The sequence below is a fragment of the Gobius niger genome (assembly GCF_951799975.1).
Source record: "Gobius niger genome assembly, chromosome: 9".
NCBI classification, from domain to species: Eukaryota; Metazoa; Chordata; class Actinopteri; order Gobiiformes; family Gobiidae; genus Gobius; species Gobius niger.
The window spans coordinates 30,815,160-30,842,992 of record NC_136860.1 but is presented as its reverse complement, the minus strand read 5'-3'; the positions used below and the strand labels follow the sequence as shown (position 1 = coordinate 30,842,992).

At 40.9% G+C, this 27,833-nt stretch overlaps 1 protein-coding gene across 2 annotated transcripts in view; it reads right to left on the bottom strand.

Moving 5' to 3' along the window:
- The window catches only part of LOC306968102 (neuropilin-2-like), a 205,034-nt gene that overhangs the window by 21,013 nt on the left and 156,188 nt on the right, over positions 1-27,833 (bottom strand). For both annotated transcript variants that reach the window (XM_079563393.1, XM_079563394.1), the window contains exons 12-16: positions 20,424-20,498; positions 15,942-16,118; positions 8,807-9,075; positions 7,488-7,584; positions 3,797-3,829 (exon numbers count right to left, since the gene is read on the bottom strand). In XM_079563393.1, coding sequence (XP_079419519.1) covers positions 3,797-3,829; positions 7,488-7,584; positions 8,807-9,075; positions 15,942-16,118; positions 20,424-20,498 — 651 coding nt within the window. The remainder of the gene's footprint in view (positions 1-3,796; positions 3,830-7,487; positions 7,585-8,806; positions 9,076-15,941; positions 16,119-20,423; positions 20,499-27,833) is intronic.

Below are 27,833 nucleotides of genomic sequence, written 5' to 3'. Positions count from 1 at the left end.
GCGAAGGCATTATTAGGAGAGTGAATGGAGTGAAATGGAAAGGGCTTGAGCAAATGCGGGGTGTAGGGAGAGCGCGCTAATCCCGCCATGATATCCTTAATCCTGCATTAAAGGGTTTGTCTAAAACCTCAATACTCTGTCAACTGGCTGCGAAGGAAACCCGCTGAGAAACAGAGGGGAACAGAGAGGGATGGAGGGAGCGGAGGAGAAGAAAAAAGGCAAAGGAAAGAATAGTAACGAGACAAGAAAGAGCTAGGGAGAGAGGGAGAAGGAGGGAGAGAGAGAGGTGTTAAGGAAAAGAAACCTCAAGGAAACCAGGGGTGGCTTATTTTCACTTTGGATGCAGTCTTTAAGGGTTTAAAATAGGCTTTGGTTATGGAGCTGCACGCAACACCAGTCTCCCACAAGTGCGTTAACTCTCTGACGCTTTTATAGGGCAGAAATGCTTGGCCATTACTTTGCTTTTTTAAGCTTGTAGTAAACAATCTTACATTTTCCCTGCTTCTTCTAAAGTTCTTCTCAGTAGACAGGGTGGCACTTCATATGAATACAGTACTACATCGCCTCGGTGGAAGCTCAAGTAGGTTTTAGTGACTGTGGGTCGATTGTCATTATAGATGAACAACAAATGAGCAACAAAATTACTGGAAGTATTTGGGGATAAATTTACAATATTGTGCATGAAAATGAAGAAAACCCCAAAAGACACATTGAAATCGGGCTTCTCTTATTGGAGAATGAGAAGCTTGAGAAGAGAGGAGGCCCTGATGTGTAAATATGTGATAAATAAACAAGATATGCCTATACTTGACAGCTGTAGATCTGTCAGTGGCCCCTCTTGACGTTTGACAGCACCATGTGAAAACTAAATATGCAACATTGGTAGGATGCGAACCCCATTAATTACTGTAAGTTATACTATTAACTCATTGACTGCCAATGACGTCTATAAACGTCAATTAGGTTTTTCAATGGGAACAGCTGCAGCAAAGCCTTGAGCATGTCTGGTGTTAAAATCTTAGTTGCCCAATGCTGCCCCCCAGTGACTCAACAAAAGAACTACAAGTTCTTTTATCGAGTCACTAGGTGGCAGTATTGCTTTTTTGTTTTCTCATTTTTTTTTGGTCAGAAAACAGCATTTTGGGTGATTTCACCTATTTTCTATGGACGATTACTAAAGAATGGAAAGAGGTAAAAACAAACTTTTTTTTTAGATGAAAGAAGAGAGTCTAATCTTTCTTTTGGTGGGTTTCGTGTTGACATAGATCTCGACCTAAATTTTCTGTGGGTCTTGAAAAAACAGTAAAAATCCTGAAAAACCTCTGGCAGTGGGGAGCTCTCTGATTTGAAAATGGCTGGCAGTCAGTGAGTTAACTGAGTGAGCTACACAGCTATAGCTTTTAGTGGCTGGTGGTGTTAAACTGCTCCTTCTAGATTCCAGGTCTCCGTCACATCGCTGTGTCTCTTTTTTTTTCAACAATTGTCACGTAAATACAACACAATGGATTTCACTTTAACATGAGAAAAAAATATAGATACAGCCTCTTTGTTCTTCTTCTAGTGTTATACTGTACAGATTAAAGCTTATGAGGTCTTAACGAAGATATTTGACAACAACAACTCAGCAAAAATACAGTGTCACCATTGCAAAGCGTTACTTCACAAACCCAGGTCAAACAACGCGCCAAGTGCCGCCTGGTTCAGACTATTTTAGGAAGTTCTTTTGTTTCAACCCGACTGAGCTGGCTCTCAAGTATCTGACACTATTAGAGGAATGCCTTTGAAGTGAAGCATGAAGCAAGTTTGAGACGCGACGTGAACTTTGTGCTATTCTTACAGTCGTCAAAAAACACGGGAGTGAACGGAGGAGAGTGTACAACAGACAGGTGCCACAACAATCAGCGTTTGTCACTGTCACGACTGGGTCTATTCAAAACACATGCGTTCTGTCGCATTATCAGGGCCGCTTTAAACACAGCTGTGAAGGGCTGCTGGTTATACAAGGGTGAGTGGAGTTTAGGATGGGATGTAAGAGATTTAATGTTGCCACCGAAGATCACACAATGTAAAAAAGTAGTTACAAGAAAGCTCAAGAAAAGAACTGAGGAACAACTCCATTACCTGCCAGGTCATTGGTAAGTTCAACAAACACACTCTCCAAATACTTTTATGTGAACGTTAACTAATCTGAAATCGAAAATCATTTGTGTCATAGTAGAGGTTTTGACGACACAATCCCGAGTTAAAATGAAAATGTAGCAACCAGGAGCTTGAAAAAAAATTAAGTTTAACATACACTGCCTGACCAAAGAAAAAGTCGCCACAAAAAAACAAAAAATCCGTCGTAGCGCCTTTAGCTTTAACACACGTTCACTGTGGCATTGTTTCAATAAGCTTCAGCAAAGTCAATAATATTTCACCAAGATCTTGTATTGATGATGGGAGAGTGTGACCACTGTGCAAAGCCTTCTCCAGCACATCCCAAAGATTTTCAAAGGGGTTATGATCTGGACTCTGTGGCCAATCCCTGTGTGAAAATGATGTCTCATGCTCCCTGAACCACTCTTTCACAATGTGAGCCCGATCAATCCTGGCATTGGCATCTTAGAATATGCCCGTGCCATCAGGGAAGAATTCTATGGATGGCATAACCTGGTCTTCAGGATATGTAGGTAGTCAGATGATCTGATTCTTTGGGCTCATAGTGTTGCTGATCCTAGACCTGACCAACTGCAGCAACACCCAGATCACAACAGTTAGTTAATAATAAAAAGAATAATGCACTGGTTTCATATAGCGCTTTTCTGGACACTCAAAGACAATGAGTGTTACATTGCACTATTCGTTCACTCCATACTTGCTGGTGGTAAGCTAATATTATAGCCACAGCTGCCCTGAGGTAGACTGACGGAGGCGAAGCTACCAGTCTGCGCCATCGGCCCCTCCGACCACCACCACTCACTCACTACATTCGCTAGGCTTCCTGGTGTTACCAAACGGTCTTCCATCCAAGTACCGACCAGGCCCTTCCCTGCTTAGCTTCCAAGGGATCGCAAGTGCAGTATGTAAAGTTAAATCCAGGTGGCAACTTTCTTTTGGCCAGGCAGTTTAGCAAACCAACAAATGTTCCACATTTTCCACTGGTGAAGTGATGTTTTTAAAACTGCGGAGGACAGAGTTCAATTTACTAGACAACAAAGTGTAGGAAATACAAATAGAATCTCCGCTGTTGTAGAAGAAGCAACCGAAATGAAGCAAAAATACTCGAGGTGTACTTTTCATGAGGGAAAATTATCTGGTTCCTGCATTGTGCACTTCTTTTGTGTCCATGAGCAAAGTCCCTACATGAACTGTGTGTGACGCTTGCTCTGCTTGGTGGTTAGCACAGTCATGCAGCAACATTTCTGTGCAGAAAGTGAGCTCTTTCTATTTTTTTTTGGAAAAGACACAAACACATCATTACTTTGACTGTGGAGTCCAGGTGTCTCAGCCCATGCAGCACAAAGCCATGCTACACAATGCATTGGATCCATTCCTTTCAAACTACACTCAACCATTAGCCCAAAATCGCAAAAACGCAAAAGGAAGTACAACCCAGAAACCTTCCCCAAGCAATTTTAGCATATTCACTGTAATAACTGCTGACTTAATGCGGAAAAAAGTTGGTGTTTGTTTTCTTTGTCTCGTCTCCGGAGGTTATGCACTGACAGTCGCTGAAAGCTAAGCTGAGCCACAAGCAGGAAGCACAGATGTTTGGGACAGGAAGAAGAAGAGAGACACAGGAAGTGGGACTTACTGGTGATTCCTGGTGTCAGCGCAGGGAGGGGCTCTGGAAAACACAAAAGAAACATGTTATTCATACATGCAATATTAGAGTTTGTGATATGTGATATGAAGTACTGATATGAAGAACTACTGGAGCTTCTCTGGCTGTGACACATGACAGTACAGTCTTGATGAAGTGACTTAGTTAGTCAGTCAGTAACGTGCATGATTTAGCACAACGGACCATGGGAAATAAATTACACTAACGACAATGACCAAGATAACTTTATACAAGGGGCGTGGCCAAGAGGGAACGAAGGAATGTTTTGGCAATAATAATTCTTAACGATTTCTAGCTGGTTTCTGGCGGACTATAAACAAATCTATCACACACAAATCAGTCAATACAGTCAAATCAAACTTGAGTCCATATGGCTGGCATTAGCATGTAGCATTAGCATGGGGTCAAACCTATGTTCCCCAGGTTGGGTATTACGTCAAAGTGAAACAATAGACATCAGACAAAACACAGAGCACAGCCGAAAACAGAGAACATATGTGATAACGTTGCATTGCTCGTTTCTTAGTATAAGGTAGAGAGTTCGGAAATGTGATGTCTTATCGTTAAAAATCATGGGATTAGCAGCAATTATAAACTAATGGAGATTTTAAAAGTTAAAATACTGGAGTTATTGTTCACATTAAAACACTTGCACAACACAGTGAGTTAGATGAATTTAGCAGCAGTAACTCAGCAGTTAACAGAGTTGTTCCACAGCATTTTTTCTCCAATTTTTATGCTGTTTTTAGCTAATGTTAGTCTATGGAAAATGTATGCTAACAGCTGCAAAGATGGCAGATCTGGTAACTGTGGATTTTATATACGAGGCACATCATTACGCACAAGATTGCAAATCCGATTAATAAAAAGGTTTCTATTTCACAAAACACAAATAGGCATATAATGTTTGCCAGTGTTTATGGTTTAGCGCACGTGAAATTGCTTCTGTTCGCAGGACCTATTGGGAATTACAGCCTAATTGTAGTTCTAGAAGACAAGGCTAAATGACAAGCATTTAACGCAGTTCCCCATAAAGAGACGTGGGGGAACATAGGACCCAGGGAACATAGGTACACACCCCATTAGCACGTGGCATGAAGCTAACGTTAGCTTCAGGTTTAGCATTGTCCATTTCTTCTGTGTTTATAAGCTGTTGAACTGCTTTTCTCCTTTGCATATCTCTGTATCTTTATCTGGTGGAACAATTTACTCCCCTATTAACACATTTTGTTAAAGTAATGGGGGAAAGTTTAGTTATTTTTCACCCTTTGGCTGCTTCAAACGTGACCATATACGTATAGTTGATTCCAAAATGCTGTATCTATTGGCCACTTCTTCCTGCTTCTCCCAACAGAAGACAAATGCATAGAAAATTGCATCAAACAGCAGAAGATGACAGCGCAAGGTTCTCTTTGCCACACAGTTCAATACATTTTACATAATTGTGGCAAAACAGGTGCATTTTAAATCCAGCTGACTTGCACCAAAGCCCTGTCCTCCGGAATCAATACAGATTTGTGGAAATTGAAGACTGTATTGAAGTCCAGCGGGCCATAAATCACCCCCCGTGACAGTTATTTACTAAATTGAGTGAATAAAGAGATAGGAAAATAAAGGCGTGTGCGCTGACAGGAAACGCGGCCTCTCTCCACGAACGTCTCTGCGTGTCTTTCTTTCCAGCGGCTTTGGTCTGTTCCAGTTTGTCAGGCTGTCTTCAGTTGTTTGAACGCGAGGTGTAAATGGAAGCAGACACATGGAGGGAGGAAGGAGAGAGCAGACGGAGGAGAGGAGAGGTTCCAGGAGATGAAAGGAGGAGGTGAGGAGGAAGCAGGGTGCGTTCGAGGGTCATGGGAACACGGAGACATCGCCGCGGAATGGGGATTTGACAAAGGGCGCTGCATGAAATATGGAGCTGGCAGTTCAACACAAGTGCCAGCATAATTTTACATAAGTGACTGTTTGTTTTGGAACTTTGTTTTATAGTTTTAATTCCACATTTACAACAAAATTTGGGAAACACTGGTCAATATTGTATTGGTTCTCAATAATAAGCGAGTGGCATTTTCCTCACCTAAAAATGATTGTTGATGAATAGTTTTGATTGTTTTGGATTGTCAGCCTCTTAATAAGTGCTTTAATCAACAGAGCCATGATATTTATTTTGACATAACAGGGACTTTTGATAATTGTTGAGAATCACTGGACTATATTATGCATGTTGTCATTAATCTCTATATGTAATTACTATGTCTGTTATATAGCGCCATTAAAGAATACAGTTCAGCATCATAGTCCCAAGTCTATACAAATTCATATAAGATTTATCATTATTTTGAACTGCATCTTTGGTCGATTGACTCTGAAAACCTTCAAATCATAACAAAGCCGCCCAAGAAGTGACTTCCTGTTTCGATCCAGCCCACCAAAATAAAAGCACACAGCTTGTCTTATTGATTAGTTCAGCAGGCACTTGCAACATTACAAGAATATAATTAAATACACACATTTTAAGTGCTTTGTCTGTTAGTAGTTAGGCAGAAAGAGAGCTGAACTAAGGAACTGCTGAAAAAAATGAATAAGATGGTGCTTTTATTTTGGTGTGCTGGATCGAAACAGGAAGTCACTTCTTGGGTGGCGTTGTCCACAGAGTCAATTGCACTAGAGGTATTTCAGCAGTTCAGCAGCTAAACAGCGTCTATTGAAACTAAATTAATAAAAAAAATCTATAATGTGATCATTTTCCACTCTTTTGTGCGAATGCAAACTCCAGTGTCAAGGATAACATTAACTCGCTTTTCCAGGACGCATATTGAAGCTGTGATGATTTCCAGTGACCCACTTATTTTCATCGTGAAAGGTTAAAAGATCATTGGAAATTGCACGTTTGTTGGAGAAGTCAAACTGCGTCGCAATCAGTCTGATTTGGAGCCATTGTTCGCTTAATGTCGCCATTGTCCAAAGATAAGGCCCGTCATTAACTCAATCAACCTCTGTTAATCTGAGCCAGAGCTGCTGCGCTTTTCTCCTCTTATAGAAATTCACTTCAAACGCAAACCCAGCCCAGGCAACTTTTTGTTCACATAACATTGCGTCTTCTATGGCGTATAATTTTTTCATCGGCAGCATATATAGTCCTATTAACAAACGATTTCCAATCCGTGCTTGATCGCGTAGACAGCGCACCACAGAGAATATCAAATGCCTTCATAAAGCGTGTAAAAACACTTGTAATTAAAGATAGATGAGCATCCTTTGCCTGGCGGTCGCGCGTGGCCTACTTTTTTATTTATTTATTTCTCCTTCCTGTGTCTGTGGGAACTCGGGGGATCCACGTTCGAGGCCTCTCTCTCTCTCTCCCACACTTTACAGTAAAACAAACCATAAATTCAGGTCGTGGAGCCGCTAAAGAACATGTGAGGTGCAGTCGTGCGGCTGTACAGAGCAGCTGGATCACTTAAACAACACGGGATTGTGGGAATGACCTTGTCTGCTTATGTTAGCGTGACAGGTTTACCCATGATAGTGCTGTTGTTATTGTTGAGTTGGTAAATCTAGTCTTATTGCCTATTGACAAAATTCAGACATTGCGTTACTTCGGTAGCTCCAGGGAACCAGCCATGTGTCCATTCATCTAAATAAAAGACCATTGTTTGAAACTCACGTGTGCACTGCTCCAGGTCGACGCTGGTGCTCATGTGGATGTTGTCTATTCGGATGTGTCCTCTCGTCGGATGTTCAAAGAAGCCTTCAAACACCACCTGCACAGGCGAAACAAGGGGAAGGCCATCACTTAACATGAATATCGGTCGTAGAAGAGCACACGTTGGAAAATCATTACATGCATCCCTGACACCTGTACCTGTCAACGTCTAAACACAAAAGTCTATCAATTCAATAAACTGTGACTGCACATCAGTTACTTGTTTGTGAAGGGGCCTTTCAGATCAAAAAATGTAAAAGTGGCGTATTCTTAAATGGGGGCATGACAGTATAGTTCGATATGTATCTCTTAACCCCCGCCTGAAGCACATTTTCTTCAGTTTGGCTTTACCCAAATCTTAAAAAGACTAGATGCAAGTTGGTCATTTTATACTCACTACTGCCACCTCAGGTCTTACGCGTAACTGCAGTCTCTATATTAAGCTCGTGCATGACGGCAATTCGGACCTGAAGCAACAACTTTTTGAGTGACAGTGCAGGATTTTAGAGGCAGTTGTGGTGAACAGGTCTGGGCTCATAGTAGGATATTGCTGGAACTGGTAGGGGGATGAAAATACTTTCTTTTAACATTTTTAAACTCTGTGTAGTCCCTTTAAAGCTTCTCGGGAAAAAAAAGCGTCAAAATAGCGACGGGAACCAGAAAACTAGGATGAAAACGTAACCCAAAAAAATGACCAAAAAAAAGCCACAAAAATGTGTGAAAAACACAATAACAAAGACACAAAAAATAAACATAAACGCAGCAAAAAGTGCCAAAAAACACAATAAAAAAGCAACAAAAATGTGACAAAAAAAGAAGCGATGAAGGTGTGACAAAAAAGTGACAAAAACCCAACAAAAGAGTGGCGAAAATGAGATGAAAAAGAAAGTGAAAAGAAGTGATGATGACAACACAGCAACAACTCAAGGAAAACGATCGATTTAGATCAGCTTTGTAGGTCTTAGCTTTAATATATACCTTTAATATATAAGCTCTCCAGTAAAGAAGCTTTTAGATTTGGGTAAAGCCGAACAAGAGAAAATACACTTGACGTCATGATCCACCATTACCATCGAATGACGAGCCGTGACCCAAAACAGAAAGAAAATCATGCATTCAATAAGCCTAAAAATACAAAATCGTCATTAAAATAATCACGTAGCAGTCATTTAAACAGTCTCAGGTAGTGTTTTAAAACCGTTTAATGCCGACTGTCCAAACACAAATATTTCTGCCTGACTTTGTCTTAGTGAAACAATACCTGAAGTAACCAGAAGTACCTGATACTCTTTGGGGCTCTGTGGCAGGACGGTGCGGCCCTCTCTCCACAGCGCCCCCTGGTCCCCTCGGAGGGACCACAGCAGCGTCTCGTCCTGGTCCGTGTCGCGCAGCAGCACCCGGAGGCTGCCCTGGGCCTCTCCCTGGAGCTGGTAGTGGAAGAGCAGGCAGAGCGGGCCCTGCTCCGGCTCCAGCTCAGGGCTCAGCAGACGGGCACGCTTCCTCTGAGTGTGGGGCCCCGCGTCCATGTGGAGGTAGTTCCCCGACAGGTCTGGGGGGAGCAGAGGGAGAGCGGGTTACAAGACTGCCACAAAGGAATGAGTTTTTCAAGGTATTTGCCTTTTTGAGACTTCATGTTCATGTTTTTAAGTTTAAAAGCTCATGTTTGTAACCCCTTAGCCCCCACCTTTAGCAAGCAAATTTCTCCAGCTTTGTCCTAATCTAAAAACTTCTCCACTGGAGCTTGCAGCCTATAACGCCTGATTTGAAAGCTAGGACCTGCAAAACTCACTCAAGCTTCATCCTTGTTTTTGTAATCAGGTTTTAGTCGTCGTCGTTTTTTTAATCATATTTTTATTTATTTTTTTGTGGCATTTTTCTCACATTTCCAAAGCTTTTTTTTGACAGATTTTTTGTCTCATTTTCGTCACATTTGTCACATTTTCAATGCGTTTTGGCTGCATTTGTTTTCTGTTTTTATTAGTGTAATGTAACTGTGATAAAGCCACAAAAATGTGACCAAAACATGTCAAAAAAGCAACAAAAAATGTCATGAGCACACAACCAAAAGGGACAAAAACGTGGCAATCATAACAAGGAAAAAGCTTAAATTACTTTTGTATAGGCATTATAGTAGCTTTCAAATGAGCCATTAATCTGGCCGTAAACTCCAGTCGAGAAACTTTTAGATTTGGGTAAAGCCGAACTGGGAAAATATTCTCGGTTAAGGCGAGGGTTATGACGTTAATATGGCTTTTCATCAAACTGTTGTATCTTATAGCCATTTGTTCTTTTAGTCTTTTGTATTGAGAGTTGCTGAATTGCATGGGTGTCTTGCAACATATGCAGAGACATATTTCTGCAGAGGGGAGAGAAAGGATAAGTTACAAAGCTACTGAAATAAAATAACTTTGCTTTACTTGGTCATATACGGGGATACAATCTTTGGATTATTACTACTATTACTGCAACAAAGAAAAAAGGGCATATGGGTAGTTCTGTTGTGAATTATATGGATGCATTTCCCTGAGTGGAGACGAAGGATAATGAAGCTGCTACAATAAAAGGCCTTTGTTTTACTGTATCTATTTGAAGTCTTACAACAGAAATGAAAAGATTAAATTCACCACAAATCACAACTGATTTATTCATTCATAGTTTGTCTCCTTGTTGTGAGACTGTTGGCGGAAGCAATTTAACATTGTTTGATCAAGTAGTTTAACATACTCTTTTTTTTCAACCTCATTACAAACTCTAATTAATAAACGTGTTCATTAACTAACGATTATTCTTCAAAATGATCATCATTACGCAGCTTTTCCACCACACTCACCAAACCAGCTGCTTTCAGTCGCCACAACAGATAAAAAAAAACCCTCTCCGTATTGAAACATATCCATTTGTTTCCGCAGCTCCAGCATTGGCAAACATTTAGCAACACACTGGGCTTTAGATCTCCTGAACGCAGCCCATAACTGTGACAGCCCCCATATATTCTCCACCGCGCTATTTGCATTTTGCCCATTTATTGGATTCCATTTTAATGACTGATGCCGTTCGCCGCGGCCCGTGAAACAGAGGGTATATGATGAAGTAATGCAGTGGGATGTGGTATTCCCGCCGCTTAAGGCATCGCCGCTATTATCGTGCGGTACGAGGACGCAAACCGCGCAAAGGAGTCGACTATTTCATCATCGGCCGCTAATGACAGAGGAGGACGAAGGCGACACAGCAGACGTGCACATGCAGGGCTGCGCGGACAGGCTGGCAAAAAGACCTCATTCATTCTGAAAGCTGATGTGCTACTTAGTCAGCAGCCGTTACGGCAAAGTCACAAGTCACGCATATTTGTACACTGTGGGATTATTCACAGCAAAGGAAAGTGAGTTGCCGTTTTCTTGACTCAGACGATGAATAAGAAAGAAAAGCAAAAGAAGACAACATCAAGTATCTATGTATCTTTGCATCTATCTATTTATTGAAATTGGTAACTGTGTCTCAGACAAATTGACTGTAATCTGTGGTGTTCCCCAGGGGTTGATCTTGGGACCCCTTTTTTTCAACCTATACATAATGCACAGAAGCAATGTGTCCTACCACAACAATGCAGAAGACACTAAAGATCTAAAGGGACACTAGATTTACTTTGTCTTCTATCTATCCATCTATCCATCCATCCATCCATCCATCCATCCATCCATCCATCCATCCATCCATCCATCCATCCATCCATCCATCCATCCATCCATCCATCCATCCACCCACCTATCCATACAGTAACCTTACATGTTCTTATTGTTTTGCCTCTAACATAGTATTTTTTGACACAATTTGATTACAAGAAATTCCTAACAAATGTTGTTAAGCTTGTAACGTATTGTTTTGAAAGGGCCCCGAAAAATACTGCAGTATAATTATGGCAAAATTGCAATTTTTCTCATGTTGTGTGGTCGAACCAATCTTTTTGTCTATCCATCTTGTTTATCCACTGGGTTATCAGATAAATTTGGACTAGATAGGATGTCTGGGAATCGAACTTGCACCGTGAAGATCGAGCTAACCACTGTGCCACCCAAACAACCAGCCGCTCAAATCATTCAAAATCACATGTTATGGCCCATCAAAGTCACTCAATGCCTCACTGCAGCTGGATGTAAACATAAACAAAAAAAAATACCTTGAAGTGAACTCGTCCGACTCTCCGCCCGCCTTTCCCTCCCGTAGAGACGCAGTAATTAATCCCCCCCCTTTGTACGTTTGTTGAGATCAAACGCGAGGAGGCAGAAAAACAGTGCAACTTTCGCTCACTGTACTTAACGAGCCACGCTAATTTAGACCCTCTTTCCCACTGCCTCCGAGTGAGAAAACACAGCTCCCTCCTCAGCCCAGATCCATAATTCATCGAGTGTGATGTGCCAAATCTGCTCAGCAATCTCTTGGCTAAGGCTAGTTACAGTAGTAGCTTTAAGATACAACTGACTTAATTTTGCATGTCATATCACATTTAAGCCCTTAATTACATGTACTGAGAGACCAAAACATTTCAAATATACAGCAATGCATGTTTCATAAATTTAAAGTTGCACCACCCACTTCCTCCTGTTTCTATAGGTCTCATATTACCTCCATATATGCAGCATCTCTGGAATGGATGGATGGAAAATGGATAAATAAAGTAATCTTATAAAAGGAAATGTAAAGGGTGAATTTAACAAATGGGTAACATCAATAACCAAATAAGGCTATTTACAATATATAGTTGCTCACATTTTCAAGAAGGGAACTAAGAAAACCAAAAGGTGTAGCAAAACAAAGTTACTAAAATAAGATCAACAACCCTTTACTCCATCAATACAGCATTAACAAATGCTGAATTGTGGACTTATTTTCTACCAGATAAAAGGTACAGAAACATGGAGAGGAGCAAAGTGGTTCAACAGCCCATGAATACAAAAATAACAAAGAATGCTAACCCTAATGCTAAAGTTAGCTTAATTCCTCATGCTAACGCTAGCCATTTTTTCTACTTCTGGACAATTTGTTCGATAAAAACATCCATGTGGAGCCTATTCCGACTTGACTTTGTTTGTGTGTGATAAAAATGTTAAAAAAAAATGTGCGTTAAGGCGGCAGAGTGAATCAGGACGAAATACCGTTGGCTGATTTGTATTTATGGTGCGTTCCAGGCAAATTTCCCACTTCCCATTTGGACAAATGCCTTGGAACGCCGCTCGAAGTGGTAATTAAACTTGGAAACCTCAAAACTGCTACGAGTTTGCATATGAGATGACAGTAACGGCGCCCCCTATGGAGGTGCGCCGCTAATGTTGTAACAAAACCACTGCATCAGTGAAGTGAACGTTACTTTTGGTCACAGCTTTCAACACAATGTTATGTTGCATGTTTTTAATTATATCTGGCTTGGAGAAACTTTCATAAAACGTGAGCATCATGTGAGCTAACTGTTGTAGCATTAGCCATTTTGTTTACATACGACTTTATTCACATCTGAGGTCGTAAGTCATTATTTTCAAGTGGGAAAGATATCCATTAGACCCTTGCTCTAGCATTAGCGATCAACAAAAATACGCAAAATGAATCTGTTACCCCAAGCTTTAACAATCAATTTGTAGATAATCCTGATAGGTCTGAGTCTGCGTGCAGTTTCAGGGCAAGGAAAGAATGCAGTGTTATTTGTTGACCTGGTTTGGCACAGTCTGAACTAATTAGGAGAGAATAGGTAGTTTCCATCGCTGACGGGGATCTCCAACCGCGTGTGCAAAATGATGCAAAGATTTCAGACTGTTTTGCTGTGTTCTGGGTGCGCTGGATCCTTTCTACCTCCTGCACCATCGCGGCAGTATCCTTTTATATGACGCCTTAAACACATCCGTTTCTTGATCCTTTCTCTCTTCCATCGGTCTGATCACTGTGGCCTCTGTCACTGACCTCTGTCCAGTCCCCCCTCAGCGCCACTTGGCTTTTTACACATCTGTCTGCCTTTAATAAGCCAGGAAAGGCTGTTTTATCCATCATGAAGCCCTCCCAATCTCTCTCTTTCTCCCCCTTCTCCCTTCCTCTCTCCGCACTCTTGGCCCGGGGCACTTAGATAAGTTGATGATGATTTTGACAGGAGTGCTGGCTTAGCTCCGCGGCTCCCCCAGAGGCTTGGACACACACGTACAGCGCTGGAGGTTGGGTTTAAAATACTCCAGGTGCTTATGTGTATCGGTGTGTGTTGGTTTTCTGACCTTGACGTCCACAAGGTTTTTCCCGGGGTTTTGCGGAAATCATCCAGGTTATGGCCGACTGCTTCTTAAACGGACGGCCTCGTGGAGTAAGGATGAAGCGAGGGGATAGAAGCCGACTCACCAAAGCACGTTATATCGGAAAGTTTTTGTGATTACGATTTGCATTTGTTGAGTCTAAAAATGGTCTCCATGCAGTAATCCTTGTGTCCAAGTCAGACAGCTTTAATTTAATTGAAGGTGAATGCCCAATAGTTCAGAATCACAATCTAGCCAAATGTCATTAGCAAAGTGCAGCAAAGGCAACTGATGTAGCGTCAATAATAAGACAGATAACTAAACTAACACATTAAACAAGCTAAAATACAAACCTAAATGATCCAAACCTGGCCATTACAATCTTCAAAGCTGCGCACTCATTGTCAGTGCACATTTTGCAGACAATTGACTCTGTGATTGATTGAATATTTTATTTCGAGCTACACAAAACAGACACAAAAGCAAAAACTCTGTGCATAACTTCAAAATCATAACAACGACACCCAAGAAGTGACTTCCTGTTTCATTCCAGCATGCCAAAATAAAAGCACACAGCTCGTCTCATTGATTCGTTCAACATTACAAGAATATAATTAAATACACACATTTTAAGTGTTTTGTCTGTGAATAGTTAGTCTGAAAGAAAATTGAACTAATGAATAAGATGGTGCTTTTATTTTGGTGTGCTGGATCGAAACAGGAAGTCACTTCTTGGTTAAGTCATGCAGAGTCAATCCTTGTGACTACAAGAAATCACAGAAACGACGCTAGCTATCTGAGTCTGTTCCGACAAATGGTTACTTCTGTTGGCTATAAGGTATTCATAAGGTATTTATTCAAACATTTTTGAATAAATCAAGGTTTGACGAGGTATGTGACATGACTGTTTTATGGCATTGATATCATTTTTGTCGTTTTTCTATCATTAACATACGACAGGATTATGTTTAGTGGCCATTGGATGTGTACCCGACCACTTGCACTACTTAGTATCTAAAGCAGGGGTGCGGGGGCCAAAAATGTAAACAAAATATTGGTCAAGGGCCGAAACGGAAAGTCTGTTTTGAAATTGATTTAACACATTTTTATTATTTTACATAATATGCTTTTAACACATCACCTATCCCCATTTTTTAAGCTTCCAGGGCTTCATAAGGCAACTATTTGTTGTAGTTCAAAATAATTTCCCACAAACTGTAATAAACTCATGTTAGCGAATAATCCATGTATTACGAACTGACACAGTGACCTGCATCAGACTGGGTATTTCATCAGCTGCTGGGAAATGTATTTCAATTCATCGGTGGGCCAGTTATAACATACAGTAGGTTAGTAATCATTCTGGGGGCCAACAAAAATCATCTTACGGGCCGGATTTGGCCCCCGGGCCGGAGTTTGGCATGTGTGATCTAAAGTAAAATCTCAAAAGGTCTCTATATTTATGAATGATTTCTAACTAAGCTTTGATTAATGTGGTAGATGAGTTGACAACAGCTCAAACATCTGCATCGCTCATAATGTGGGGTGTTTGATGGCTAAATGCTAACGGCTATAGGAAAAATACATTGAGCAGGCTAAAAAATGCTAACTTGCTAACTGCATGCACACTTTAGAATGACTACAACGCCGACCCCAACCAGAGTAAAAAAAAAAGTGGTTTTATGTTAATTTCAATGGCTAATAAAGACGTTTTAAAACAATAGTCCATAGAAAATACCTAAAATGTCATCCCCTCATTATAATTCTACCCACCAAGTCCACCCTCTTTTATCTGAAGCTCCGGGGACTCATTGCAAAGCTTCGGGGACTTCACTTTAGGATTCCCAGCCTTAGATAATACAGTAAGTGAGTGACAATAGAAAATGCCTATCCGAGCCTGTGTGTGTGCCAGGGTAATTGACTTCGCAGAGTCCCGGCCTCGCGTCAGACAGGAACATGACATTAAGTCTTGTTCTACACAACATTAGCAGCCGCCTGTCTCGGAGCTGTCTCCCGTATGCAAATCACGGCAGCCCTGTCACCGGGAGAGGCCTTTTAGGGTTTAAACAGAGAAAACACACTCTGGCTCTGCAGTGATACGCCGTACAGTAAGAGGATTGGTTAGTGATCTAGTGTGGCGGTTGTAACTCACTGTCCGAGGCCTGGGTGAGGTCCAGCCTGCTCCCATGGGTGCTGTGGGTGCCGTGTCCCGTCGAGGTGCCGCTGTTGGCCGTGTGAAGAGACCAGCTGACTCCGGATTGAGGATCTGCCGACCAGCCGCATAAACTGGACTCGAAATCGCAGACCGCGGACAGGGAGGGAGTGGTGGCTGTGAGACGAGAGAGGGACACAGAGTTAATAAGGAAGATTTAGAGTTTTGATCCTCAAAGGCTTCGGTAGTTGGACGTTGGCTCTGTGAAGCTGCTATAGTTTTTGCCAAAGGTTTAAAGAATCTGAGTTTGTGCTGTAGACAAGATACGTTTTCTTTAGTTTTCGACAATCTGACAATCTTTTACATTGTGGTTGAACTAATGACCCTCCTAGGCCACTGTAGATTTTTTTTTTAAAGGAATAGGTCACCGTTTTTAAATACTGAGAAAATATCTCTGTATTTACCTTAGCTTAGATGAGTTGATGCGTAACTGTCTGGTCTTTACGTGTGCCCTCAGTCACGCAAACAGACCACTGACGGTGTTAGCATTTAGCCTCTCCTCCTCTTCTCTATGGACCCAAACAGGAGTGAAGTTAAAAGCGACCAAGCTCTTCCACGTTTCCCCTATTTAAATACGGTTATGTGAGTAGTTACACAATCCAAGTAATGTTACACAAAATTAAACATGTCGATTTTTTAAGCGGATAAAAAGGGGAGCTATATTGTAGGGCGTAATAACACCAGGAGCACTTTGGCGTCCGCACAGTAAAGTTGAAGTCCTAAGGCATTATTACGCCTTACAATATAGTTCCCCTATTAATCCACTTATAAAATTGACATGTTTAATTTTGTGTGACTATACTTGGATCGCGTAAACCAGCTATTCCCAAAGTCCGGAACTTCACGGCCCTCTTATCGATCCGAAAACCTCTCGGGGGCTAAGATTATATACAAATCTAATTTAGCAATGACTGTAGGCTAAATACTGGTTTAAAACAGTATATTGTAGCATCCATCCATCTATTTTCTTCCACTTTTCCATTGTCGGGTCGTGGGGGCAGCTGTTGGAGTTAACCAAATCACATTGCACCAGCCCCTTATGGCTCCTCCTGCAGGTGGTGGGTCCATGGAAGGACGGCCTCATGATTCTAACCGGGCCTGTTGGTCTCTCATAAGGAGCTTCTGAACCGCTCTTTGTCTGACCCGTCACCTAGGACCTGTTTGCCATGGGAGACCCTACAGGGGCACAAAGCAACAACAGAGCTCCTAGGATCATTCAGGTTCTCAAAACCCTCCACCACGTTAAGGTGGCGGTTCCAGGAGGGTATATTGTAGCAAAGAAATGTAATCTTCCTTTAAAATCTTTTGCTTTTCAATGTGCTTATTTTGTTGGCAAGCTTTGGGGGCCCCCCTGCAGTGCCTCTGAGGCCCCCCAGGGAGCCCCGGACCCCACTTTGGGAACCACTGGTGTAAACGCTGACATAACATATGGGGGAAACGTGGAAGAACTTCGCTTCTAACTTCACTCCCGTTTGGCTTCATAGAGGAGAGGAGGAGAGGCTTTTGCGAGTTCACCTGATGAGGAAACTGAACTCTTTTAATGTATCAGCAAATATTTTAAGTAACTTTCATCATTCTTTTATTGAAAGTGTCTTAGCCTTTTCTTTTATTTGCTGGTTTGATGGCCTGTCTGTGAAAAATAAGAACAGTCTGAACCACATTGTCAAAGTGTGTAGTCAGATTTCTGGTGTGCGTTTTGAAGACCTTGCCTTACTCTGTAAGAAAAGAGTCGTCCAAAAGACTTGATCGATTTTGGGTCAACAAAATCATGTCTTGCGGTCGCACTTTACTCTGATGCCCTTCGGGAGGCGATATGTCGTCCCCCAACAGAAAAGAAACCAAAATCCTTCATTCCGACTGCTGTCAGAAATTTAAATGACAACAGCTAGGAAGGCAGTGTTTATCTTGTTTATCTTTTTTTCCCCTCATTTTTACTGGTCCCCTTGTGTCCTGATGCACTTTCAGTTCATGACGTCTGTATATGGTCGTATGTGTCTCCATATACTGTTTTTTATGACCAGAGAGCAGTGAACAGAATTGCCCATTGGGATGAATAAACTTGTTTTGATTGATTGATTGACACTGTTTGCGTGACTGAGGGCACGCGTAAAGACCAGACAGGTACACATCCACTCGTCTAAGCTCAGGTAAGAACAAATCTGAGTATTTAAAAACTGTGGCCAGTTCCTTTAAGACTTTTTAATGATATTCTAATTTTCTGAGTTTCATCTGTATATTGCCGCAACTTCCAGATAGGACTTTCATCAGGATTGTATGGGGTGATGTTGTGTAACAAAATAATGTATGTAAAAAGGACAAAATGATTATTAAAAAAACATTGCTACCTCAGAGTAATGTAACGAAAGATAATTCATTTCATTAGCATTCAAAATCATTTATAATAATTAACATGCCACCAATGTATATTAGTGACGTGGTGTTGTGCTAAAATGCGGCTGTATAAAACTTCCCTGGGCTTTCACACAAGATCAAACTGATTATATTACATGGTACATGACAAAAGTGGGTGATTTTGGACATGGCTGCAGTAAGAAGAGCACGCCTTCGTACTTAGTGGCATCTCTTCTTGTGTGAAACTGGAATGAATTTGCGGAGGCATGACCCAATAGTCCCCGGAGCATCTTTTAGCAGAAAATTGGCCTTTCCAAAGTGGTAACCAGAACGCCCAGTGAATCTAATCCAATTGAACATTTGGCTGAACTAAAAACACAGGCGTTTTGACTCGAACCGTCCAGAGGGACAGACTGGACCCATGGGTAGGATTCAAAAGAGTTTTTCAAAGACCACCAACGCTTTAAGAACGTGATAGGAGGAAATTACGAGGCTGGAAGAACATCAAACTAAAAGTCGATTTGGAAAGGATTTGTCCAAGAGGGAACTTTACTAAGAACTAAACTTATTACGAAAGGCCAAATAACTTAGCAGAACAAATTAAATGGTTTTACATGGCTGCAAATCAGGGCATTAGCCTAGTGGGGGTTGGAAACATAACCATGGATGGCATACATAAATATCCTTGTTTATGTTCCTATAGGAGCCACGAATGAACAAAACTGGGCATGACTGGAAACAATACTCGTACTGTTTTTTCGGAAAAAACGGTTCAGGCTCTACACAGTTAAAATAACTAAATCTTCAATGTAGGTGTTTGAGTGAATATTAAAACACAACAATCCTATGTTTTTATTTAGTCAATTTAAAAACAACAGAGTCAATCACATGCATCAGAGGGACAGTTTTAATTCCCAAAGCAAATACACATTATCTCAAAAGCACTTTTGTCTATAGAGCTATGAAGGGATGGAACTTTATAGCTCTATAGGCCACTAAACCTAATCTGTTTTTAAAGAACAATTGAAGAACTATATTGGTGTTGATTATATTTGAGGATGCAGAATGGCGTCAAGTTTACAATGTACTTGCTGTATTTTCTTTTATAATGCATTTTATGTCTTTTATCTGTCATATTGACAATATTTGTGAATATGTATGCTTTTAACAAGGACCCCAGTAAGACTAGCTGGCTGTAAAGCACAGCTAATGGGGATTATAATAATAAAGTAAACTAACCCGTCCAGATAAAGACCAGCAGGAGGAGTAGAGCTCGACCCGGCTCCTCCCCTCTAATACTAAATAACTAAAGGCTACTTTTCCACTTAATATTGTCTAAATATTGTCACTGTGTTCCAAATGTTACTGTGGTAAGCATGTTGACAGTTGAGAAATTACCAAATAATCATAATAACAACTAAAACATCACTTAAAAATTGACTTATTATGCATCACTGTGGCTTATAAACCTACAGTATGATGGGCACCTCAACATGTAACTTGAAATGGAAACAAGGTTTTATCACCAAACGCTGCGTTAGTTTGAAAGTCTGAATAGAGTGCCCTCCGCTGGCAGCAAGAGGGATTAAACATGCTAAAACCAACATATGAGACTCATTGTTAGTTTATCTGCGTGCTGACAAACCAAAGGCGTGGTGGTAAAGAGTTCGAGCACAGAGCAATGGGTAATGGACTTTAGAAATACTGGATTCTATCTATGCTTCGGCAGTAAAAGAGGAAATGGGATTGCAAAAAAAATGGCTGTATGTAAGGCCATTTCTGATTACTGAACTGTTTCTAAGCTCCAGTCTGAGTGTGTGCTCATGTGTATGTATGCCTGTAAGTATGCATGTGTGTGAAGGTGAACTACTCCTCTGGCGGCGAGAGCTTATTTTCACTCCACCAGCGCTTCCTGTGGGACGCCGAGCTCAAAGCCAGGAGGAAAAACCCCACAGTGACATCATGGGCCTGACCTTAGGAGGCGTGGGTCTGCGCTTGAGTGTGGACAAGTGTGAAGATCAGCGGAAGGGGAGAGAGAGTCTGGATGGGGGGGGGGGGGTTTGGGATTACCTGGTCTCATGGCTGGAGTGGTCTGTTCCACTTTAGGCAGCGTGGGGGTCGCCGTGTCGGGGAGAGTGGTGGTTTCTGTGAAGGAAAAAAAAAGAGAAAACACTCAGAAATGGAGTAAAATATGAGACAGAGTTGGCTTTTCTTAGTAAACAAATGTATTATCAAACTATATTCGAATCAACCCTTGGCTTTTCATTTTCATTGTGATTATTTATGTTTTAGCGCCCAATTGTTTTTGTGTTCAATGTTTTTATTGGGTGTGATTTTACTGGAGGAGGTGTAAATGGGCCGTTCTAAAAGACACATTTCTGCTCTTAAGAAGTTTTTTTGCCTTCTTGTAATTTTATACAGCCCATTTTCACGACAGTCATGTTCTGTAAAGCCCCTTTGAAATACTTTGTGTATATATTGCTCTACAAAGAAGCTTACATTGCTTAATATTCACTAACTCGCCTTTATGCTGGTCCTCTTAACCTCTTAACCCCCACCTGAACCGAGTGCATTTTCCCCAGTTTGGCTTTATCCAAATCTGAAAGCTTTAAAAAAAAAAAAAAAATGTACAGAAATAGCGACGAAAACAGGGATGAAAAAGCAACAAAAAATGATCAAAACACACAAAAAATTGTCATAAAAAACACAGACAAAAACACAACAATAAAGCAACAAAATGAGCAATGAAAAAACAACAAAAACAAGACAGAAATGTGACATAAAAACGTGACGAAAACACAACAAAAAAGCAACACAACAGGCAATGAAAAAACAACAAAACCACAATAAAGAGACAAAAACACGACCAAAACACTTCAATAATGTGACAAAAATGCAACTTTCAAATGAGGCGTTACACTGTTGCTCTCCAGTCGAGAAGCTTTTAGATTTGGGTAAAGCCGACCTGGAGAAAATGCGCTCGGTTCAGTAACATGTGCAATAATCCCTTTTTGCAAAGATACGTGCAATAATCTCTGTACCAGACAACCTGCACTAGGACTGTAGACTTTACACCTCGATATTTTACTTTTTATAGTCCAGGGGTGGCCAACCAGTCAGAGACCAAGAGCCGAAATTTTCAACCTTGATCCTGTGAAGAGCCACAAAGGCACCGACCATTAGCGAGATTCTGGGGCGGTAGTTTATTGTGAATAAATAGAATGTTTTATTTAATCACAATAAACTATAACTTTATGCCTTTTTCTTTAAATAATCGTGTTAGATTGAATGGTTTTACTCCTCAACAAGATTGAAATACATGTATATTAAATGGCATTTTGTGTTTCCTGTTCTGACTGAGACAGAATTAGATTATTATTATTTTATTTATTTTTTAATGCTGGGGTGTGTTTGTATGTGGGGCCCTGCCCACTGAGCCCCCTTCTCTGATTCGCCCCTGGCCTGAGCGCTCAGTGCCTGCAGCTTCGTCCTGACCATTGTGTCAATGGTCCTGACTGGACTGTGCAGAGAACACACTCTTGGCTGCACAAAGTTCATAAACTTTAATCAGGAGCCCCTGGGGGATCTGAGAGTCTGTTTTAAGTTGCATCTGTTACAGTTATAGCACGTGTGAAAGAAAAGTCATGACTTTGCGTATTTCCGCGTTACGATGTCGCGCTTCGCATCATACGCTTCAAAAGAGCTCCGCTTTTTTCCATTTCCTAATTTTGATCTTTTTCTGTGAATATGAAGCCAAATTACATCAAATAAAGAGTAGCTGATCAGAAACCTGAAAAGCACAGAAGCTAATCCTAGTGCCACGATCTGCCTGCCTGTTGTTCAACCTACATCCTGCTTTGAGTGAGGCTGCACGGGCTCCTTTCACACGCCGCCTCAAAAAGGAGGGACATACAGACTCTCATTCATGTGTAGAGATGGAAACAGGGTCTGTAGGACGATGGTTGGATTTTTGGTCAAAGACTGTTACAGTTTATGGGAAATATTTACCAATTATTTTGCAAAGAGCCCCATTGTATTAAACATATCCAATCATGCAAAGAGCCGCACTCTGATTGGCCAAGAGCCGCATGCGGCTCGAGAGCCGCGGGTTGGCCACCCCTGTTATAGTCTGTTCTCATTTTTATCCTATTTTTTGTTTATTCTTATTTCCTTGTTGTTATAATTCTGCCCTTTAGGATTCTGGCTTTTACTTATTGTACATACGATACCTCTTTTTGCTACTGTTTAACTGTTTGCACCCCCTGAGTGATCTTATTGAATGCCGATTGGAACAAGTGAATTTCTCCGTTGTGAGATCAATAAAGGATTATCTTATCTTCAGGTATTTTATTTATCTGGTACCACATTCTGCAGCTTGTATTCTGATGTAAAGGAGGTCTAGAACAAAGTATGGCCAGATTCACATCACAAAACATTAATCACATTAATCTGCTCGGATGAGGACAGATAACAGCGTGGCCTCACAGAAGCTCCTTGTGCGGTCGTCCAACAAGACTCTTCCATGTTATTTATCTAAGCAATACAATAATGTGCATCCATAAAAGTGATTTGCCAAGAATGTATGAAGCAAAAATAAACTGCATTTCAATAAAAGCCCAAACTCCTTTCTCTAAACAAAACAAAACGAAAAAGTATACACCAAGTAAGGTCATAAGTTAAATATGGGACGGGGGATAGAGGGCCTCACGACTCGGAAAATATTATTCTTTCAAGTTTGAGTAAGATGAGAAGCAAAAACACAATCCATACGTGCGAGTGTCGGCCCTGCAGAGCAACCGACTTTCACGATGGTCCGAACGATGACAAAAGACAGAGAGTGAACTAACTTATACGCCTGCATTTCCTTACAGTATCCGCACACACACATACAACGCGGGTGATTAATGGAGGCCTGATATTGACCTTGGGAGAAACAGCCGCGTGAAGCCACAGACTGATGGATCAAACAGACGTCAGCAGAGGAGCATGTCAGAGCAACCGCAAGACCTCCTGCTACCCATGAACGCTCAAACTATAGGGGGAAAAGTTCTTAAAGGGGCAGAAGGTAAAGTCCACGTCCAGTAGTTTGTACAAGTTTGACCTGCAGGATTTTAGACGGATAAAGACCACATAGATGTAGGATATTGAAGTATCAAGTGTCAAAACAACAACATCAGGACCGAAACAAGACTAAAATTGAACTTCTACATATTTATAAGTTCAATGCATTGTTTGCTTTTGGCTGACTTTGTAAAAAAATGTGTTGAGATCAGTCAGATGAAGAACTAAAAGATGCTGCGATATATTGTGGCAATAACACTTTATAATAATGGTACATGAGTTCATGAACTTATGAATGAATTAATGCATGATTTCATGATACACTCATGCATGAGTGTATCAAGGAAGACTTCATCCCCGAATTTAACATCTAACTACAGTAATGATTGTACATGAAAATGTTAATGATTCATCATGATCATGAGATTCACATAAGAAATGACAATAAAATGATCAACCAATTATGATCATGCATGAACATCATGACTCATACATGTACAATACATCACGTGAAAAAACAATTTAAAAACGTTTTATACAAATTATTATATGTTCAGCATAACCAAACAAAACCTCTAGACTTGGTCTTGAACAGGTTAAAAAGTTAAGGGTAATGCATTACTTTAGTTGAGGGGACACAAGCAAAATGAAGTAATGAAGAACTAACGATTTATTCATAATCATGAAGTTTAAGTGACATACTGGTTATTTTGATGCTTTTATATTAAAGACACAAAAAGACACCACCAAAGTCGAAGTCACGGTTTAGTAATGCATGATTTCATGATACATTCATGCATAAGTTCATGAAGATCATGCATGAAATAATGTACTATTATTATAAAGTGTCACCATTGTGGCTTCTTGCAATAAGTATATTGCATCACCTTAATATCGCGATACATTTATGCAGCCCTAATTTACATTTTACAGTCACACTTGGGTCGTGATTGTGAGTCTCAACGTCAGACCAGTTGATAATACATTTAAAGTATTGTTTGAAGAGGAAATAGGAGCAGGTTTAAAAAGATTACAAGAGGAACAGCATTTACAGATGGTCATATATGTTTGATAAATTATTTTCTTGGCCACTTTGCTGCAATAGTTGGTTCGATATTGTTAAAATTTCCAGTTTCCTGTTGTAGAGCTAAAGGAAAAGGGAATTCCGTGCCTTTCCAGTTTCTGACCTTGTGAATGGACGTCAAAGGAAACGCTTAATATCCACAAGTGTCTTTAATTATGAACTGCTCGGATAGTAATTTACTTCATAGGCAAACATTAAAATGAGTAATGTCAGAGGCCAACAATCTCAGCAGTGAACAAGTTAACCAACTCTACGCAGACCTCCCCCCAAAATCATGCTCTCTCCGCTATAAAAAGCCCTCCTATGGTTTCCTCTGCCGAACCGCACACACTGTCCAAAGCAGACGCACATGTCTCGGCTTTGTCTCGGCACATGCCAAACCACCACAGACGTTTAAGCGTTCTCAGAAGTGATGCCGCTAACTTTCCGCTGTTTTCTCATCCTCCGCTCTTCGCTCCTCTGTCATTTGTCACAATAAATCGGACCCGCTTCGGTTCTGCCTTGCAAACCACACTCAACACCACAAAAAGGCCCTTAAACACACGCACTTAGACACACTGCAAAACGGGGACTCTTCCACATCAGGTCGAGTTACTTCACATTGGTTAATCTGATCTCTCTCAAACTGGACTGATTAATCCCCTCTGGAGGTAGTACAAGTGTTAATGGGATGATTGGAGGGTCTTTCATCTCCCCCTGGTGTCTCTGGCCAGAAAACCACAATTGCAACTTCGCTGCCACTGGGTCAGAGGCGCAATACACACTAATGGAATCATGAAGAAGAAGCTAACAGGCTAACGGGCAAAGCTAAGTGCGGGCTAGCGCCACTTAAACAGTCTCTACAGCCAAGTGCAGTGCCGCTTATGGCCTCTAGGGGCACGAGTTACTTAGTACTGCTTTAACAGACATGGTCACAAAGAGCTTTACATGGGGCAATTTTACATTCACTCCATATACAGTGGTGGTTGCTGCACCAATAGACCTTCACCGTCACCACCATTCGTTCTTTCATGCACACAGAGTATCATTCATCCTGGCCTAATGTACATGTTTTTTATGCAGACTCCGCACAGAAAGGCCCGGCCTACAAAACTGATCTAAACAGATAATTTTCCTTGCGCTGTTGCTGTGTTGAGGTCACTTTTTTATCATTTCTTTTCATTGCTTTTTTGTTGCTCTTTTGTGACGTTTTTGTTACATAGTATTAGTCGGTTTTGGTCACTTTTTCATCGTGTTTTGGTCACTTTTCTGATGCAATTTGGCGGCGTTTTTATTGCTTTTTCATCACATTTTCATGGTGACTTTTCTGTTTTTCTTTTGTTGCTCTTTTTGCATATGCATCCTCATTTCCGTATTGTTTTTGTCACTATCTAAACCCTTCTTTTCAAGAAGTAGAAGAAGTATTTTAGATTTGGGTAAAGCCAAACTGGAGAAAATATGCTCGGCTCCGCTGGGGGTTAAGAGGTTTATGGTTTGTGCATAATATATATACTGTATATAGCCTATACAGTATATTACTTGATCAAAACATATTCAATATGACATTGAATCATGAGTTTTACCTGTTATTTGTTTATCTATATTATGTGTTTTTAGTTGTATATATCAATATCTTATATGGAAAGTGTCTTATTTAACACCATTTGAAACCAATGGACAGGCTCTAGAGCAGGCGTTCCCAAATCTTTAGTGCTGCGACCCCCAAAATCCACAGACCAACAACTCGGGACGCCCGTCTGCAAAATATAGTTAGTATTTATAATAAATTCAGGTGCACAACATTTAAAATATGGTTTGTTTTGATAGTATGTTTTAATATTTGGCTTGACTTCACAAAAAAATACTGCTTTCAATCAAAAAGTACATCATTGTAATGTATTTAAACCCCTGCTCCAGAGAATGTAAAGAGGTCTATTCAAACCAGTCCACTCATGCCTGACTCTGACACTCTTTTACAGTGTACGGTGAAATCTTATCTAGTGTTTTTATCCTCGCCACAACCACAATTTTCTTTTCCATAACTCTTCTGCTCTTGCTGTTCTGACAGGAGCCGTGTTTGGGTTTCCACATTTCATTTGCGTTTGTCGGCTGCATCCCTCTCTTTGTAATTTTCTTTCCGGGATCCTTTTTTTGTGTGTTATTTTATGTCACGTCCAAACACCAGCACGCTAAATCGTTTGTGTAGGACCGCGCACTGATTTACTGCTAATGTGCTTTGTCTGGATGTTTTCATGAGTCACGCAGCAGATGATATTTAACCTATGGACCTTCAGCTAATGGCTAAAAGTTGGGAGAAAGAGTGATTTTAAAACTTTTTCCGGCAACTTCTAATGTGTTTACGCGTGTGGATGAATAGACTACGGAGACAAAAGAGGGGGGACTGTAAATGTTTCGTTCACAAGCTGCTAATGATTTGCCGGATTGTTGCGCTGGATGCCAGTCATGTCCAGTCAAATTGTCCCACATAAGCAGAAATTGTAATATGTGGCAAAGTGATAAGCTTTTACAGTCATGGGATTGGTTTAGAAATAAGGGTCTCCGAACATTTCCCCCAAACACTTTACACTGTTTTCTTTATTTTGGCCACATTCACAAAGCACTTGGTCAAAAGTGCCCGTTATTGGCAAAATGTTTGTTGCTACAAATGACGCAGCAACTCTTAAAACTTTTTAATCAATACGTTTATAAATTAAAGTGCAGCATCTGGCGAATAAGGCTTTGTCAAAGTCAAATAGTCATGGCGACGCATAAACAAGCAGCAACTTCCCTCTCTCTTGGTACAGCGGGGTTTTTTGCCTTTTTCTGCGAACTGCATTTGTAGTTTCTGTGTTCCACATTGTCTTAATGGATACTTTTGTCCATCTTTGCTGTGTTTTTTGTGAGGTTCTGCTGATTTTTTACTGCAGAGAGTTCGTATTAAAGGATCCAGCTTTTTTTTAAAGTAAACAAACAGCTAGCTTATGAGCTAAATGGTAAATGGACTTATAATAAACTTATCTAGCGCTTTTCTACCTTTGTCAGGCCCAAAGCGCTTCGCAGCAAGGAACCAATCACCCATTCACACTCTCATTCATACACCAATGTACGCAGTGTCTTGCCCAAGGACACAATGACGGTTTGCATTTGCAGGAGCTGGGATTCAAACCCATGACCTTCCTGATCACGAGACTACCCGCTCTACCAACTGCGCCACTGAAGAGGCACCAAGAGCCCCCCACACCTGCAAGACAGGGGAGACAGCACAAGAGGCGCTACAGGAAACAAAAAAGGGGCAAACGAAGTGAAGATGGTGAAAGACTGTTGTGGAGCGGAGGGAGCTGCGCAGGAGGAAGGAG